Here is an 18894-nt window from a genome sequence, read left to right on the forward strand (position 1 = left end):
AAGACTGATAGATGTTGAAGAAATTTTGTTGAGTTTTAATAAACTAGTCCAAAGTGGATTATGGAAATAAAGCACAGCGGGTTGTCATATTTATCACATATATGTATTAAAACAGTTATTTTTTTCAGCTAAATAAACAAAACAATTGTCTGGGGAACAATATTTTCATGAAAATCTGAACATTCCCGGAAAAAAATGTGATAACTCCGGTAAATTTTATTTTTATTACACTCTCGAGGAAAACAGGCCTTTATAAAAAGTACCACCTTTAGTAAATAAACCATGTGAAATACATACAGTGGTATATAAGTGCGGGGGCGTTGGTTGCCAGTAGCGAGTGTTAACAGGCCGTGTAATATTGGTCACTCGGCTCCAGTGATCCGCCTCGCTTGTTATATCATAGTCAGTCACACTCTTGTACAATACGACACCTTGCGACACTGAGGTGCCATCTAGACACCTCACATATTGTTTAGTAATTGGTAATTACTACAGACGTAATTAGTTAACAACTAGTCAAACTGTAAGATTGTTACGTCCGAATTTGCAACCCGATCGTAGTGCCTCAACTTTGACAACCATCATTATCTTTCAGCGCATGTAAGTATTTAAATACTTATCAATTACACATTGTCACCTATATGGTAAAGTTGTGAAAATACTGTAATTTTCAATTCCCACTTTTACCATAGTAGTGACGATTTAAAAAAATATCGCGACTGCCGTATGTTGTAATAAAATTATTGGCATTACTACATACTACAGACCGACGACAGACTCAGGACTAAGATTAGGAACAAAAACATCAAAACTTTGCGATAGGTGTTGTTTTGTTGACTAAGCGGCAGTTTTGTAAGATCTTCGACACATGTTACACGTCCGTAGATAAATGATGTCCTTCAAGAGAACCAGTGCAACTAATTCTACGCTTGGGTGAATGAAGGAATGCGTAACATCGCAATGTTTTACTGTTCAGTTCACTATTTCTAACTGCTCAGGGTCTATTAATTCCTATCTTAAAATCTACGATAATGCAGCTTAACACCGACGACCCGACTACTATAGGTCGCTAAAGTCCGTTGCATGAGAACGGCCTAGGTGTAAGCGGTTTGAAATTCTATGGGCGTCATGTCTAGCGGCGGACATCTCTTGGCTGAAATTACGGTGATAATCTGTCGTAACTATACCATTCATTAATTGGATATGTTTTATATATAGCCTGAATGTTAACATAAGTGTTCAAACTATGCAGTTATAAACAGCAAAGGAGTGGTAGCTGCCTGTCAAAAATCATTACCATTTACTTTTAAAAATCATATGTAGGTGTATGTAGTAAATCGCAGGTTTACACTAGCTAACCTATACAAAGTATTGCTCAAACAGTGTCATTACAATAGAGGATATGTACGCAACGATAACTTCATAATAGTAAATAGTTAATGTGCAAATACAGCGCGTACATTTAGCGCGTTGCCAAAACACACACGGTGCGAGTGTCGCAACTACTGGGCTATACTGCTATACTGCTATTACCCACCCGCATCGCATCAACTAACTGTGTGATATTACATTATTACTTAATGTAACTCTGGTACAGTACTCTTCAATTTTAAAAAATCCGCTATTTAATTGGCACATATAAAACATATTTTGTCTTTGTTTATCGCGTGAATGAATATTTAGTTTTCAGTCGATAAATAAAACAATATTCCGACTTTCGCATGATCATTGCTGTCATACTAAAAAACATAATTAGGAGCTGAATACTCTTAAGACTTTATACAAGAAGTCCTTAGGACACAGCATATTCTTCAGAATCAAGTGAGTAAACTGTGCAGTTAAACGCACTGAAGTTTTATATGAAGTCAGTAAAAAGTGGGCATAATGGTAATTAATCAGTGATTAGCTGTAACATTATAAGTATAATTTCTAATCGCACTTAAGAATACCTACGTATAACTTATAATCGTGATTTCGATTTGCTTATTCCTCCATGATGACACAACCATCATTTGCCTTTTAGCACCATAACTTAACAAGCCCGTGGGCGGCGAGTATGACAAATGTTTTAATTTCTAGCCACAACAGCGGCTTTGTAGCCACTAAGTCATTAAGCATAACCTCGGCCTACATGATGTGACGAAGGGCACGGTTTAGTGCCGGTCAATAACGGCCAATGCTAATATTTACATCACTCTAATGGCAATACTAGAGGAAAACTCATCATGGACAAAAACTGCCATACATGTATTACTGAAGATGGTTGTTTATCTTCAAATGGAAGGTCGTATGCCTATTGATATTGATTTTTTGGGCAACAAGAATAATTGATTTAATCATCCTTAAATGTGTTTTATATGTTTTGACCCTGTCCTTACTTCGAGGAGCTACAATTAGAAATGACGCTTAATACCAAAGTTTCGTTTTATTGAAGTCGATTTACCTATAGGCACGTACGAGTAAACAATTCCTAGGCTCCAAACCACAATACCTCTTCTTAACTCGGTAATCAAACCCGAGACTACATATAAGTCAACAATCCAAAACTTTCTTAGATAAGACCTGCTTAGGAGAAAGGAAAAAGTTGAAGTAACATACCTGTCCTCTAATAGTGAGCTTCTTGCAGTCTTTGGCGAGCAGATCCCTTACATCCTCGAGGTACAGTTCTATGTATGAGCAGGAGACGAGGTGCGTGACGTCAGGCGAGGCGCTGTTCTCGATGTGCGCCCAGATGTGCCTGAAGGCGCGCGGGATCACGCCCTCGTGCTCCGCGGTGCCTTCCATCGTGTGCGTCTTGCCAGTTCCCGTCTGACCGTACGCGAACACACAGCCATTGAACCCATCGAGAACTGACGCCACGAGAGGACGAACCTGAGGGAAAAGAACAACTCAGTGAGACCGCCTGGGAATTTATGTTATCCTGGTACACAATATCAATGAATCGTAAATAATTATTTTAAGAATAAGAAATTAAAAGTTTCCTAATTTTAATAAAGTCCTTCGACGTATCTAAATACTTTTCCTTTATTTGATTAATGGACTAATAGAACTTTTGTTTTGTTGTTTTGGAAACATTTCTATTGTAATAATAATCACGACCACTTAAGAAGATGTGAGGTACAGATTTGAATACTGCATAAGTGCATACATCTCATAAATTTTCGAAGTAATGTGTGTATCACAATTTAAATGTCACTTGCTCTAACATAGATGATGTCATTTAAGACCAACTTAATTCACTCGCTGTAGTAATTTCCTTGGAGGTATATCTCTTAATCAGTTAATTAACTAGTAAAGAAGACTGTCCCTTCAAAGCATTTTAAACTGGGCTAGAAATTTGGCCTACATTATTCATAACATGGGGTCCTGTATGACAAGATGTATGGATGTGAATGAAATAAGGGGAGTTTGTAAGGAAGTGGCGTTCTTTGGTCTCTGCCTTTCCCTATGGGAACAAGGCCTGATTTTATGTATGTCATATAATATATGTATGCATAAGCTCTGAGTGTAAAATACGTACAAGAATCTCTTCTTTAATGGTCACTATAGTAACTGGCCGGTAGATTCATCTCATATTTAAGGTCAAGGCGGCACTAGCGTCGCTCACTATCAGTCATCGTTAATTCACCCGTCACACTTCCATGTGGGAGTCCCTCAAGGGCGCACCGTACGGCACACGTCATAGTGCGCTAATATAATGGATCGTAGTAGTTCACACAGATGTTATAAGCTATAAGTAGCCTTGGACGCCTACGGGAGACTTTATGGAACTTCAATTTAAGGAAATCTGCAAATACGATCATCGTCTGCTGAGGTGGGGATTCTAAACAGTTTTTATAGTAGGTAAATACCCTAAGTTCGGACCTAGAATACGCATTGTAGGTTTACTAGCCTATATTGCAAGCTTCCGATACACAAAAGCCATTGCAATTTAAAGTTACAAAAAATGCATTGCGTGTATGGTATGTCATAATGTTTGTTAATAAATAGTAAGCTTGATTTATGCGGATTTCAAAACATATTCAACTATACACACAAGTGGCTTACCCTTCCTGTTATATTGTATAAAAACTTAAAATCAACAATTAACAGTGCATTAGTTTCGACTAAGTAATGATTTCCTTAAAATTAGTTTTTATGTAAAACAGCACACGCCGGGGTACTGCAGAGGTCGTGTTTATGCCACGATGACGTCACATAAGCTCCGACATGCAGCCTTGCGCACGCGCACGCCACAACACTACACTACACTACTACATGCATGCGCATGCGGTTAGCCAATTATTTGCAGAAACAAAAGAATGAGAGAATTATTCAATAATATTTGTTTGCGGAACAACTGTACAATTAAAACTTCTGTAGTTTTTACATTTCATTATCACTTTGTTAATGAAATAGTTTTCAATATGGAATCCTTGAGAGGACCTCATTAATATGATACAGAGACTGTACAGATATCAGTGACGAATATAATTTGTTTTTATCTTATTTGGGAAGATAGGTAACACAGATTTCCTGAACCAATTGTCTTCAACTAAGAGACATGTGCAGTTTGCTAGTTGTGGTAAAGTAACATGTCAAAGTCATGTTAAAAAATCCCTGAATGATGTCAGCCTTGTACAATGTAGTACACAACAAAGTGCAGTAAAACAAGCACAAACAAATCGTCTCATAAAACGTGCTCGTTGCTAACAAATGTTATATTTAGCAGGAAATATGTTGTCATATTTGTAAAACATCGCGAACTTTGACTGCACACGTACGCCTAGGATACTGATAGAAAATCTTCCATTATTTACTCGTATTCGTACTCAACATGTACCTACATGCCGCTGAATAGTTAATTCTACTCTACCATATCGCTTTAAACCTAGGTTCTTTAAGATTAAAGTTTTACAGCAACGATTAATGGAACACACTATTGAGTCAGCACCTCAGTCTAAGCTGAATAAGACATTATAAGCAAAATCATTTTAGTGGTTGATATTTTTGTTTGTTTAAACCAATTAAGGCAAAACAAGAAGAACCACGAGCAATGCGTCAATTGATATAGGATTATTCATTGGCATTGAAGTGAAGCCGAAATTAAAAACTAATAACTAAATGACGGACAAAAGGTCAATAAGGTAAGAAAAAAACCAATACAAGATGAAAGTACTGTGAGACTAAAATGAGACAAGGGTAGGAAGATTATAATAAGCTGCTAAAGATCAGTATATGACTTGTAAACTATAGGCGTAGGAGTGCTCAGCTGTGTACTATGTTATTTCCTAATACAGTATACAATAGATAATTATAAGCTAACACAAAACAGCCGCCCATCAACCTTCAAGCCTCATCGACACCCACAGCGGGGCTGAATCACAGCGTTTTGACAAAAAATCTGTCAATATCTCGTACTGCATGGAAAGGACCTTGGGCCGCGTCAAGGCGAGCCATTGAAAGTACCGCGTAGGATGTGCGCTAGATGGGCCTTACCTTCCGGATTATATCCGTTTGTAATTATATTATGTAATAGTCTCACTACAAATACACCTACATCGTAGATTTAGTTTTAATATTATGAGTAATCAGTCACTCTATTTGTAAGACTTGCGAATCATTTTGTTGCCAACCTTTTTTTCATTTGTCGGTTTTCTTAAGTTTTTGCTTGTTCTTTTAAAAGAGCTTTACAAGTGTGTTTACTTTTTTGCCCAAAAACATTTGACCCGAAACAAATATTGATCTCTTGATATCGTGAACGCTAAACATAGGTATATCTTACACTCTACGCTTAAAACCTAAGCCATTGACTGAATAAATTATCCTCGGTAAATATCCCTCGAGACTGCCCCTAAAACTCTTCTACCTCAAAATTGTCGAGCTTTCCCTAATGCTATCTGCACAATATTAAAATCTTCCTCATAAATATTATTCCTTAGTTTCACACTTATATTTTATTTATAGTCGCGTAGATCATCAAGTTTGACGTAAGAGATGCAAAAATAAACCGTAGACGCGATTCCACTTCGCGTTCAATTTAAAATGCAGAATTGTTTCCATTTCAATTAACGAACCATCTCTAATGAACGGAAGATAGATAAACACTGCCGCATCACTGTTGATAGTTTAGATATACAAGCAGAGTGTGTTTACAAACATTGTGAAAACTAAGAGGAATATACGAAGGTCGATGATGTCTGTCGCTAAGACTGAAGGCAAGATTGGCGTATACAGTAGGATGCTCATACAAAATACACAAGTTTGGAAAAACTGCAAATACTCATGATGCTACCAAGGACTTCGTCCATACTAATTTCAACTCAATCATTAAGTTCATACTTTTCTGTGACGAAATTATAATTTGAAACGTGGGTTTTTATTGGCATTCTAGAAGATATTGTAGGATATGAACTAAAGGTGTCATACCTTTAGTTCATATCCTATAATATCTTCTAGAATGCCAATAAAAACCCACGTTTCAAAAAGTCGATTTATACAGAACAAATTAACAGTCCATTACTGTTATAGCAGAAACAGCTCCAACGACCATAAATCTAGATAGATGCACAACATAAATAGTAATAGTTTCAAAGCCAAGCTCAAGGAGATCGCGCGACGCCGGCAGAGGTGCCAAACTGCGGATCAGCTGGAGAACATTACCGTACCGCACACGACGACCAATTATACCTACATATTACCGGCCGACGGTACTCACGTCAATCATCGCGGACGTTTGCGAACATAAGCTGCCTGACAACTATAATGAGACGATCAGAGTACATGATGTAATTAGTGCGTATGAAAAGCTGTACTTGCCATAACACATGCGTGGTCGCTATATAAATCGATGGACTTTTTTGTAACTTTACAAGTGACACAAAAAGTTTGTGAAATAAAAAATATTGGGACAAATGCTGGCACAATTATCTTGACTATTGAGCCTTAAAGAGGTATGGTTCAAAAACTAGAACTATATACAGCCTTGGCCAAAAGTATTAGGCACCCTATAAATTACTGCATATTTCAAGATTACAGAGAAATAAAAGTAATTGTAATGATTAAAGTACTTTATTTCCATTAGAACATTATAAAAACACCAATACTTTGTTGAATCACCCTTTGATTTTATGACAGCAGCATCTCTGTGGTCATACTACGTACAAGTTTCGTACAATCCTCTGTTGAAAATGCATCCCATTTTTGCACTAACGCGTTTTTTGAAGCAGTTTTTGATGTTTTCGAGTGTTCTGTTATTTTTTCTTTTTAAAATACATCACAAATGCTTAATAGGGCTTAGGTCCAGGGACTGGACAAGCCATTCCAACGGATCAATACAATTATCAGTAAACCAGCGCAATGTGGTGGCTGACTTGTGACACAAAGCATTGCCTTGATGGAATTTCACCATTTAGGTTACTGTCACAAAAAAAAAAACACGAAAACGAAGGTACGAGAGCAGTTTCCAGGACATTAATGTACTTTTCACTTTTTATGCGAGTTTTGCAATTGAATATTTGGCCGACTCCATCAGCAGCCATTCAACCCCAAATCATTACACTGTCTGCGCCGTGTTTTATGCGTGGGACTACGCAATCTAGGTGATAATCTTCACCTCTGCGTTGCCTCACGAACGCCACACCTGGTGTTTAAAATACCTGTAAATTAGAAAAAAAATCACACATTACAAACCCTTATAACATTTAAGATTGCAGACTAGCATAACATTGATCGTTGTTATTGTGTTATAGACTGAATTACTAAAACTAACCTCAAGTTGGAATTCATCACACCACAGCACATTAGACCAATCCTCCTCCGTGAAATGTTGGTCTCTCAGAGCCCACTCAAGTCGTTTTCTTTTGTCGCCTCCTGAAAGCCACGGCTGCTTCCTGGCTTTGCAACCTTTTAAGCCTTCTTCTACCAGCTTCTGTCTTGCCGTTCGAGTGCTTATCGGGTTTCCAATCTCTTCAGTAAAAGCGGCAGCGGGCTTCAAAGAAGTTTTTTTTCTGTATTTTACACACCCACAGATAAGTTTCCTATTCTGACGGCTAGTAGGCACTCGTTTTCTGCCTGTTCTTGGTTTATTTGTGTGAATGCTAGTCTCAGCGAATCGTTTAATAGCTGATTGCACTGACCACCACGAACATTTCACCAACTGCGCGATATCTTTCTGATTCTTACCTTGCTCATGGAAAAGTTCGAAATTAACACGATTTTTAAAACTAATTTCGTTTGTTTTTGGCTATTTCAAATAGATTTCTTCTCGCTTTAATCACAAAACCACAAATGTTCTAGCTTTAAGCTTAGACTTTCAAATGCAGACTGACAAAACATCAAAAACAAAGTTGTAAGAAATTATGATATTTGGTCATTGTTGCACCAGTTGTTAATCGACCACTAAAATTTGCCACTCATTGTTTTTAATAGTGATTTAAGACACCAAGATCAATTTTCAATAGAATATTAATTCATTATTCAAATAGCACAAGTGTGTAGTAACTTTATTAGGGGTGCCTAATACTTCTGGCCAAGGCTGTACATGCTAGGTTGCTAAAGTCATTCGCATCCTGAAACTCTATAGTTAATGTAGGTATCTTTAACACTGAATCTTTTCGATCTTGCCATCTGATTAACAAAATTGGAATAGCTCCACGAACTTGTAAGACAGGAATCTGAGAGGAAATTTGTCTCCTCTCAACAATGATATGACGTGTCAGACGACTGAGACGACTGACACGACTCACTTAGCTTCATGCCCCGAGGTGAAAACCCTCTGTACTCCCACACTGAAGCAGTTCGTTGTCGCCACCGTTTGTGAACAATTGTAAATTCGGACGGCACGCTATTAAGCGATTAGGATAATGCGATAGGCTCACTCCGTTGTTTATGACATTCTTATTCAAATTGCTTTTACGAAATTGAAAAGTATATAGAGGGAAATTGTTCCGTATTTGTACAGCAATTTTCCCAATGTTGAAACACGGAAGTTTTGCTCAAGTTTTATTATGATAAGAACGTTTTGAATCCGCATTCTTCGGCGATGAAAATGAGGGCAACAGTCTACTTATTCGTAGTTAGAGCGACGTCTCTTGCGTGCCGCTTGTTTTTCACATTAATCCTGAGTCTAGTCGGCCCGGGAACTGCTTTACATTTTGATACACAATATTAATATTGTTTAGCAGAATCTGTCGCATCCTACGATATGAAACTGGAACTGATCAGTGTCAGTTGTGAATGAAAACCGCACGAGTCGTGTTACGACAGTGATAGTTCATTACCATGCAATAAATGCATGAGTGATATGTGCGTGTCTACGTGCAATATATCCTGACACATCAGTGAACAATGCCGCCTGTACAGCTCGATGGAGTCTTCATCCTCAACGACAATATACTAATGTTCCTAGGAGCGCTAGAAATGTTTCAGTGACGTTTACTAGATTACGCTACGCTAAAAACTAACGATGCGTGGGAGCAAGAGAAAAGAAAAATATTTATACATTTATATTAGCTGTTTAATTAAAATCTTACTGGATGGAAGACTTGTCAATAGAAGGATTGTGAACTCAACGCATCCGTCGTTCAACTATCATAATCAAGTGATAAATAAAATGAATAGGAAATTATACTTTTGATTTGAAACGCTATGATGATTTATTTCCTCACAATAATGACTATACAACCCGTGTGCGTGTAAATTACAATAGTAATCACAAAGAAAAACTCGTTACATGTAAACTATTTATGGATTGATTTATTTCCTTGCTATTTCGAGTACCTGAGTATGTTCTAGTATATTCTAGATGTCTGTGTAATGTGTGTAGTGTCGCATGACTCGGATCTCGCATACGACGTATAATGTGAGTGTGTGGAATATTTTTGGCAACAATAGTGCGCGCGAGTGGCGGCGCGCTGCGCGGCCGAGGCGGGCGGGAATGCGCGCGCACCGCTCCGCGAGCGCCGCCGATTTCTCCTGATATTCATACATTATTATTATACAACGCTTCGCTGAAAACGGATCCCAAAAATGATGTCAATGTTGGCATATTTGTGCACTTTTAAGAAACACTTAGGATGCTATATCAACTGTTTATGGTCTCAAATGTAACTTAATACTTTGAAGTCGTGTATTAAGTTATTTTTAAACATTAATACATATGAAAGCTTCTGTAAAAACACTTGATTGCACCAGAAAAAAAGTTAAATCACCGAGCTACAGTTCTAGTCTACACAAATATTACTACCACTGAGTACAAAATTCTCTGCTGAAAACATGTTTCAGTGACATCTTCCTGAGAGGATATAAAAAGGAAATTACAATAAAATACGGAAAAGAGGGATTGATTCTTCAATTACGTTACTGGCTTCATTATATTTTAGTTACTCTTAACAATAAAAAATCGCTTGATTGCCTAAGTGTGTGTATTTACATGCGTTTAATCGTAAGTTCGTAACCTTGACAGTGGCCTACAGTGGCCCACAGTGGTGCGTGAATGTAGGTCGGAACATTTAGCCGCCGGTCAGCTGATTACATTATCATGGCGTCATCGACATCAACGAACTACGAGGAGAACTCATCTTTCACATGCCAAGATGATTCAAGCTGTCTTATTAATAAACGCGAATTAAGCTCTGACTAGTTAATCCATGTTCCGTCTCTTTCACTCAAGTTAGACTACCTGTTAGTGAGAAAGACAAAATACGGATTAACTAATACAAACTTAATAATCCTTTATAAAAAGACATCGAGAACGGCCAAACTCTTAGATTAAGCTTACTAAATTATGTTTCACTGAAACAGTGACCAGAACAATGTGCTTGCCACAGCACGTTGAACTAAAATACAGGTGAAAGATGGTAATTAGTTTGAAGACTGTAAAAGCATGGTGGACACGTGTAAAATATCTAACAAACTAATCGATTATTGCTTAGTGAATGCAATTGACTATGAGTGCTAGGATGTTACAACAATAGCGCTTCTGTGTTTAGATAGTCAGCTGCTCATGTTTGTGTGGACGCTTTGTATTACTCTGGGCGTTATCGAACCGTTCGATCATTCGATGACGACCTAGTGGCTATAAGAGGATGTAGAGTTCTTGATTCTCTTAAGATTTTAGTAACAATCATTTACGAAATTATTGGATCTACCAAAATAAGTGATGATTCGCGAACCAAAATAGGACTACGATGAAACCAGCTATAAGCGCAAATTATGACGAAAATACTTCATTTAGACTAACTGAAGCGGCATGAAACTACCTCTACATTAGAGCAAAAAAACTACATTCTAGCTCGAATACTAGGTCATTTATTTACATTCCCAGACTTGAAAAACGTTTTAAAACCGGCAGAAGTTTTCCGTCGCCAGTCCGTCGTTTAGCGGCCCAGCTGGACACTTTCCCTCCAAGATCGATATTCGACGCACTAAAGCCTAACTATATATCTGAGGGGAATTACGTCATAGATCAATAGAATTTTATAGTTAGTGCTAACCATGAGGCGAGGGTCAGCCGTCATAAACTTATACAGCGCACGATATGAGAAACAATTGAATGTTACCACTACTGGTAACCGCTAGTGACGTAACCTTACATCTCTTCATCTTTGCTGAAAGCCTAGTACTTCAAGTAGGGGTTGGAGCTGCCTACTATTCCAAGATGGAGGATAAATTTGTGGATTTAACAAAAGAGTGATCGATTTATAGCTCTCCAACCGTGACGTCACACAATCCACAGTGCATCAAGTTTTCTGGATTTGGCAGTAAACTTAATCGCGTATGGCATAAAAATACGACCTCATCTCAATCAAGTCATAAAATTAATAAATGGACAATAATCAAATAATATCTTAATTATGTACTTGAATTTCTTATCCAATAAATCTACGGTTCATAAAGAAAGAAGCAGTGTCAACTCACCATTTCATCATAGATGGTCTGTGTGTCCGCCGTGCAGTCGTACGCGGCATCGTACGTGAACAGCTTGTCCTGTCCCTTGGGGTTGTACACCTGCACGCCTCCTCGCTCCGGCCATACCTTCACCACCTGCACACATCACATATCATTTATGAGTTCCTGGTACTTTACTGTTGGAGTTAAGCTTAAGCACCCGGGACCAAAGCGCTGTGCTTGTTTTGACGTGGCTGACTTTGATAGGGCAGGTTCATATTAGAGTAGTTTAGTTTAAGATTTTAATTATAATTAAAATAAGCACATAGGTAGCCTGAAAATAGTTTTAACCAAAGGATTCAATAGTATTCATTGGTCATCACTACTTTCATCAGGTTACGGTCAATTTGCCCTGTCAATGCCAAGCTATTAAGTTTTTGTCTAATCGTGATTAAATATTATTTTGCCGCTAAAATGGCTCAGTTAGCATTATTCCTTCCCTTCTGTGCCGCCAACCTTCAATTCCTTCAATTGCTGGCTATTGCAATAAATTAGGGTCAAATGTGTGCCTGCCAATTGGTTAGTTCGATGTACCAAATACCTGGGGTTATGGACTATAGAATCCCATTATAAAAACATTATTAAATAACAGTTAACAAAATGTTGTCTACGTGTTGTTAGGAGCCTACTCTTTACTTCAATTCGACACAGACAACTCAAGTTTTATTCGTTAAAAACCCACTTAACTTGTATTAGACAATTTCTTCCGCGTTTGCAGTTCGAACATATTTTTTGTTGGTCACAAGAAAATGGTTGAATGGTTTCAACAACAAAGGAACACGATGAATACGATCAAAATAGAATAGAACATTCTAGAAATTTAATGTATTTGGGAAATGGTGGAAAATTGCAAGAGAAAGCATAATGTAATACGATGCAGGTATTAAAGTGAATGATGCATTGCTTCATACGATTTGAAGCAAACATATTATCCTCATCCAAAATGTTAAATTTTTCTAATAAATCAATGTAAATTGCTTCGTGTTAATGTTTTTATTAATGACTAAATAATCACCGTACATTACTGTTCCTACGGCTACGGTTGTTATAGCAAGTACCTATATGAAAGCGCTGTATTGATTAGCCCTATTCTCCTTGAAAATTAATATTTAAGCAACATACCATCACCCTGTTAACGATATATTGCTACTTTATGAAGCTGCCGATTTTAATCAAAATTTGAGGCTATTTTGACACATAGAATGCACTACCTACCCTTTTAATTAACCGCAATGTTATTAGTTCTAGATCTAAATATAAAGTGTTAGCATTACAATGGATCTTCAAGCGGTGCAAAACTGTATGATATGGATTTGATTTGGCATTATCATCATGATAGCATTGATTCGCGTAAAAACGAATTCATGTTTAGTTTCGTTTTTGTAATCGTAACCTTGTACACAGAAATCATAACATCGGTTGCCATGGTTACGTATACAAAAACGAGCGAACTAAAGAAGTCTTTGATTGCCTTGGAGATACTTCCATCCTGAAAAGTCGCATTAAAACAGCAGTAGTTTATTTATTGACCAATAACCGACATTGTTAGTGCTATTGCCGCCTGCTCCTGCTACCCTGGTGTTAGTGACCGCTAGACCCTCGGACCCTGGACCCTAGGGTCCGTGTTCACACCTGTACGGGGACGTCGAGCCTTTTATTGTCGACGGGCGTCTTAGTGGACAGGCGCTCGAACCATTTCTGTTCCGCGCGAGGTTTCTTCACCTAGACAAATGATTGTTACCATTGAGATAATTGATTGATGTTGTTTTCTCTGAAGAAATAAACACAATGGGTATTCCACTATAATTTTTTCTATTCTGATAATTAGAGGCCATTTCCAGGCCTTCGGAAAATGCAGAACCACTTAATTATTATGGTAATGTCTTCAAGTCGTAGCATTTCATACATCATTCACTTGTTGCATTTAAGGCTTACTCTTGATTAAAACCTTTAAAGTGTTATTAATAATTAGGTTAGCCCTAACCACTACCTCAATCAGTCCAGCTTAAGGCTTTTGAACGAGTCATACAAATTTTAACAATCGCACCAGTCAGTTATAATCCCAGTTACCTCGGAAGTTTACCTTTCCATTGAACAAAATCACCTCAAACATATTAGGTTTTATGATTACGAAATAATCGCGGTAACATTGACATTTTATATTACAGTACAGAATAAGGAAACTGCTTTGATATTGAAATTATGTTCCTACATTTAGCACATAGAGTAAGTAAACTTATGTAGCACTAGCCGAACCGCGCGGATTCACTCACATACAAATGTCCATCTATTATTCCAACCGCTTAGGGGTTGATTTCTTGAAAAATAAGTATCCAAGGTTAGACTTCAGATTTTGACTATCTTTAAACAAAATTTCATCAAAATCGGGTCGGAGGTTTAGATATAAAAGCATAACAGACAGACATTTAATTTTAGTTCGGAAATATTCATGTAATATTTGTTAAAGACGTAACGGCCGCGAGCATGACGCCTGTTCAAACACAACAATTTGCATAATATTACGTATGTTTACAATCATACGACGCTTGTAAACATTGATCTGATGCAGTGAAAGCGAGATAACGCGATAACACTTCAATATAACACGCTGCGAGAACTACACTGATACATAATAGGTGCTCTACACAGATCGCGGCACTGAGACTTATTGAACTCTGAGGGAGTATTATAATATTTAACTGATAATTGATAAGTAGGCACTGCATTATAGATAAACGATCAGTGAAGTAAACAACCTTTGTACTGACGATGTCAGCAGGTGAAGCACCTGTAGCTGGCCGCATAGTACTATATCAAGAAGGAAATCTTCGTGTATCGCAAGGCTAATAAAAGATTTTGTAATCAGATGAATTTCGGGACGGAACTAAAAAGTGAGGAATCAACACTAACCGAAATTGTAAGGCTGTGGGTGGTAGTTTTAAAAAATACTACATTAGACTATTGACCATTAAACACAAAAGAAACAAAGAGGCCTACATAATAGGCACTCTGATTCGAACAATTCAGCACTTTGGCACTTTGACAATTGTAGCTTGTAGCTGTGTAAAACTGTTGTTTACTTAGTTTTTATACAGCCAGTGTTACCGCACTGTTGTGGGCAACTGGGCACCCACAGCCATGTTACATAACAGATGGACAAACGCGATCTGTTCTCTACCTCTGATTGAGACATGTTTTCATAGAGATGTATAGAGTTAAATTATTCCGGTGCGACGTCAATTATCTCACTGGAATGTAGCCAAGTTATTGTGGATTCATGACATAACTGGAGATGTTCCCTGCCGTGGATCAATTCAAAGCTGATTGATGATATTGTAAATACTATGCTGAAATATTATTCCGATACATTTATCGCTTACTCTATCTGTAAATCGCGGCTTAAAAGATAAATATATCAGGTGTAAATATAGAGGTCAGTTTTTACTACTGACAAAATCTAAACAGAAGCTTACAACCTGCTCTATTGCGACCATAAAGTAACTAACAAAAATTGTGAGGTTTGGAAGTATTAAACTCGAGACCTGTAAGAAACTTCTTTAAGGAAGACAAACTTTTTTACCCAGATAAGTAAATAGTAGTAAAATAATTATAATATATTTTCATTCGCATTCAGTATTGCAGTTGCAGACACGGAACCTTGAGCGTCTATCGTACGACAAGTGCGAGTAGTGCGAGTAGTGCGAGTAGTGTGAGGCGTGCGTCGCGGCGCGGCAGGAAATCAAACAGAACGCCGCTTTTCACGGGCAGCTGCGCGCGCGCACACTTTCAGACGACAGCCAGTCAGCACCCGCGCCACTCGCGTAACCACGTGGCTCATATTATACTGTTACTGTACCCCTATAGAGTTCGCAATGCGCATGTATATCGTAAATGTACTGTTGTTTTACTACGCATGTTTGGCAAAAAAAATAGTCGTACTGTATAGGTTGTACGATCTGCAGTGATTTCAAAACTAGTAGATACGAGAGTTATGATTGCTTTATGTCTAATGCCTAATAATTAGTCTAAGGTTTTCATTATCAGATATCCTTTGAGAGTCAAGCGTTGCTGGCGACCAATCTAAAGACGTGACCTGGATAGGATTAGATTATATCCTTAAACTTTTCTTAATACTGGGCATAGTTATTTCCTCAAATGCACTGACAAAAGCGCACTTTAGCACAAAAAAAGGACCTCTACCTATGTTATTTTAAAATCAAAACAGGTAAAATTCAAGATTTGCTCATAGTTATTATTGGAAGATGACTTTTTATAATCTACTCTTTTATTCTCTGATAAACAATATTGAAATTAATCGCTTTACAAGCAATCGTTTCTACACGTGAACTACAACTGTAGGTATATCCGTGAGGATAACACAACAACGATAAAACGATTAGTACCTATCACGAGTATCATTAAAGGTTATCAAAGATAATCGTATGTTACAAAAACCTGACAAAGATCTACTAAGTTTTTGTGACTATACAAATATAGGTAAGACTAATCGTAAGATCAAAGTTGCTCAAACGGTGGAGCGGCACGCGCTCTCAGTCTCCGGCGCTACACAATACTCATAAAAACGTAAAGTACTAATAAAACAAGTGATTATTGCGCAACAGTTAATCAAATTGATCATTAATCTACAGTACAAGGTCGATTTCAAGCTCGCAGTTTCCGAATTGCGGCCAGAATGTATTGTTGTAACCGCTAGCTAAGGTTTCACCGCAGCAAAAACCGTCGGACTCTTGCCATCTAATCTACACAATGCTGGAAAGAGGATCGTCACAAAAAATGACATTACCTCCCAAACTTCAATCTGTAGATACGTGAGCTGAGAGCTTTTTGTTGTGATATGCCGCTACTTCATTTTTGTGCCGAATAGTTCAGTTATACGTCACGGTTAGGTGGAATACACACTGGAGTAATGACATGAACGTAGAGCCTCTTTCAAGAACCGCGCATTGCGTGTGATCTCAGAGCAGCATTAAATTGAATTATTTCTGTTCTTGTTTTTAAAATACCAAAAAGGAATGTTTCAAATAATCGTTTACAGGTCAGAAAAAGTTCCTTGAACACATCTTGGTGCCTTTACAACTGGTAAATTTCACAAAAAGTCTAAATACGAAATGTTATTGACTACAAGTGGAGTGAGTCAAACATACACTTTTGTATATTATTCAAGTCGTTCTCAATAACACTTTTTACAGTTTTATCAAGTGAATTGTTCGGTGTTCAAAGATGGACAACTGATGTCACTCTACTTGCACAAAAACTTTATAAAATGGACCATGATATCAAAAAAGTCGATTAAAATCGTTTAGGCAGTAATTTATAACGTTACAGTGTTACATTTATACGTTCAGTTTTTTCGATAAAGGTAATATTCAATTGATGTCGAACTTAAGCCCGATAATGCGTTTAAATAAAACAAAGATAGTTTTTATCTGCGACGGTAATATTTTTTGTAAGCTGTCCGGAGATTTGTGTAAAGTAACGATAAAGGGGCCTGTTCTTACATGATTTTTTACACATAGTAGGAGAAAAGGCGTTTGATAAATTCTTCATATCTGTATAAGCAAACGTGTGTATTAATGAGGTATTGTTTGTGAAATCATCAATGAACTAAATAGTGTATGGTCAACAATGTAAGAAGGCCGCGTGTTTGTGTGTCGAGCGTCGAGTGCTGCCAGATGATCAGCACGCCTAAATATGGCACGTGCCCTGTATGGACATTACCGCTCAGTGCTCACCTACATACGAGTACGACGCATACGACTCATGCGCGAGTACCAGAGACAGGTACCTGTGCCCAGCCGAATACCTGCCTACAAACATTTTTAAGATTTATTTGAAGATTCTGCTCTACTATCAGAATAAATTTAACAATACAAATTGTAGTCTTGAAAATCGTTTGAAGTTATCTGAGGACTGAGGTATCTTTCAAAAGGGACAGATGCTTAGTTCTCACAACTGGCATGTATTACGGACTCAAGAACAGGAATAAAGCCAGAATATTTATAATAGAGATCACGTTATTCTCCGTTGCTTTTAAATAATTTAAATGGTAAAGTAGGGACCTACTTGGAATAGCCGAATATTAACGAAATGGTGCTCTCGTTTTTCGCAAAATGTCTTTTAAAAACTGTATGCTATTATATTGTGGGAGAGCAGAAACATCGATCCTACCATACATCCTTTAGATTTGCAACTCATTAAGATAAACCTGCCTTTACAGTATATTGACTAGTTGTCCAAGGCTCTCGGTGCAAACGACACGCATTTTAATTAGCCGTATGTAAATGACATATCTTTACTCGGAAGTGCACTCACTAGCGCTAAGGCTGAACGTACACAGAATAGTAGGTTACGTAGAATACGGGAATTAACGCGAACACGCATTTTACCTTAAAATGCCTAACGTTTCGGCGCAGGTTGCACTAACCGTGGTCGCAGGCTGACTCTGGCGGCGAGTTAAACATGCAACGCGAGAGTTTAAAAGTTATGACTAACTTTACTAATTATACATACCTAGTAAATAAAGAGCGTGCTCATGCCTCTCTGAGTACTTTTAGTGGCAGTTTATCTATTCAATAGCTATTTTTTTCATGAGTTTAAACAATATTGAATAGTTAAACTACCGCAAAATGTAGCTCAGAAACCGGGGGTTAGAGAGGCAAGTTAAACTGAGGCTTTGGAAGATGCTTTCAAAGGGATCGTCCTTGCCATACTCAGCTAAAGGTTTTAGTTTTAACTCGTAAACAGGTTGAGAAATATGCGCTCGGATAGACTGAATTCGTGATCGATGATTGAAAAGCAAGGGGCATTTCGGGGACCTTAACCATTCATAAGATTTTTAAATCCGATGTATGTTTGTACGTTTGCGATTGTTATTTTATCGAACTATCATGGATATTTACACGGAATTCGTTTTACGAGGATAAAGTTCACTTAAATAATAACAAT

At 37.6% G+C, this 18894-nt stretch overlaps 1 protein-coding gene across 2 annotated transcripts in view; it reads right to left on the reverse strand.

Moving 5' to 3' along the window:
* The window catches only part of Klp68D (kinesin-like protein 68D), a 56129-nt gene that overhangs the window by 34176 nt on the left and 3059 nt on the right, over positions 1-18894 (reverse strand). The window contains exons 2-4 of one of the 2 annotated variants that reach the window (XM_076125937.1): positions 13561-13650; positions 11899-12024; positions 2599-2871 (exon numbers count right to left, since the gene is read on the reverse strand). In XM_076125937.1, the coding sequence (XP_075982052.1) occupies positions 2599-2871; positions 11899-12024; positions 13561-13650 (489 nt within the window). The remainder of the gene's footprint in view (positions 1-2598; positions 2872-11898; positions 12025-13560; positions 13651-18894) is intronic. The other variant, XM_076125938.1, reaches the window with a different exon arrangement.

The sequence above is a fragment of the Anticarsia gemmatalis genome, chromosome 18 (genome assembly GCF_050436995.1).
Source record: "Anticarsia gemmatalis isolate Benzon Research Colony breed Stoneville strain chromosome 18, ilAntGemm2 primary, whole genome shotgun sequence".
Classification (NCBI taxonomy): domain Eukaryota; kingdom Metazoa; phylum Arthropoda; class Insecta; order Lepidoptera; family Erebidae; genus Anticarsia; species Anticarsia gemmatalis.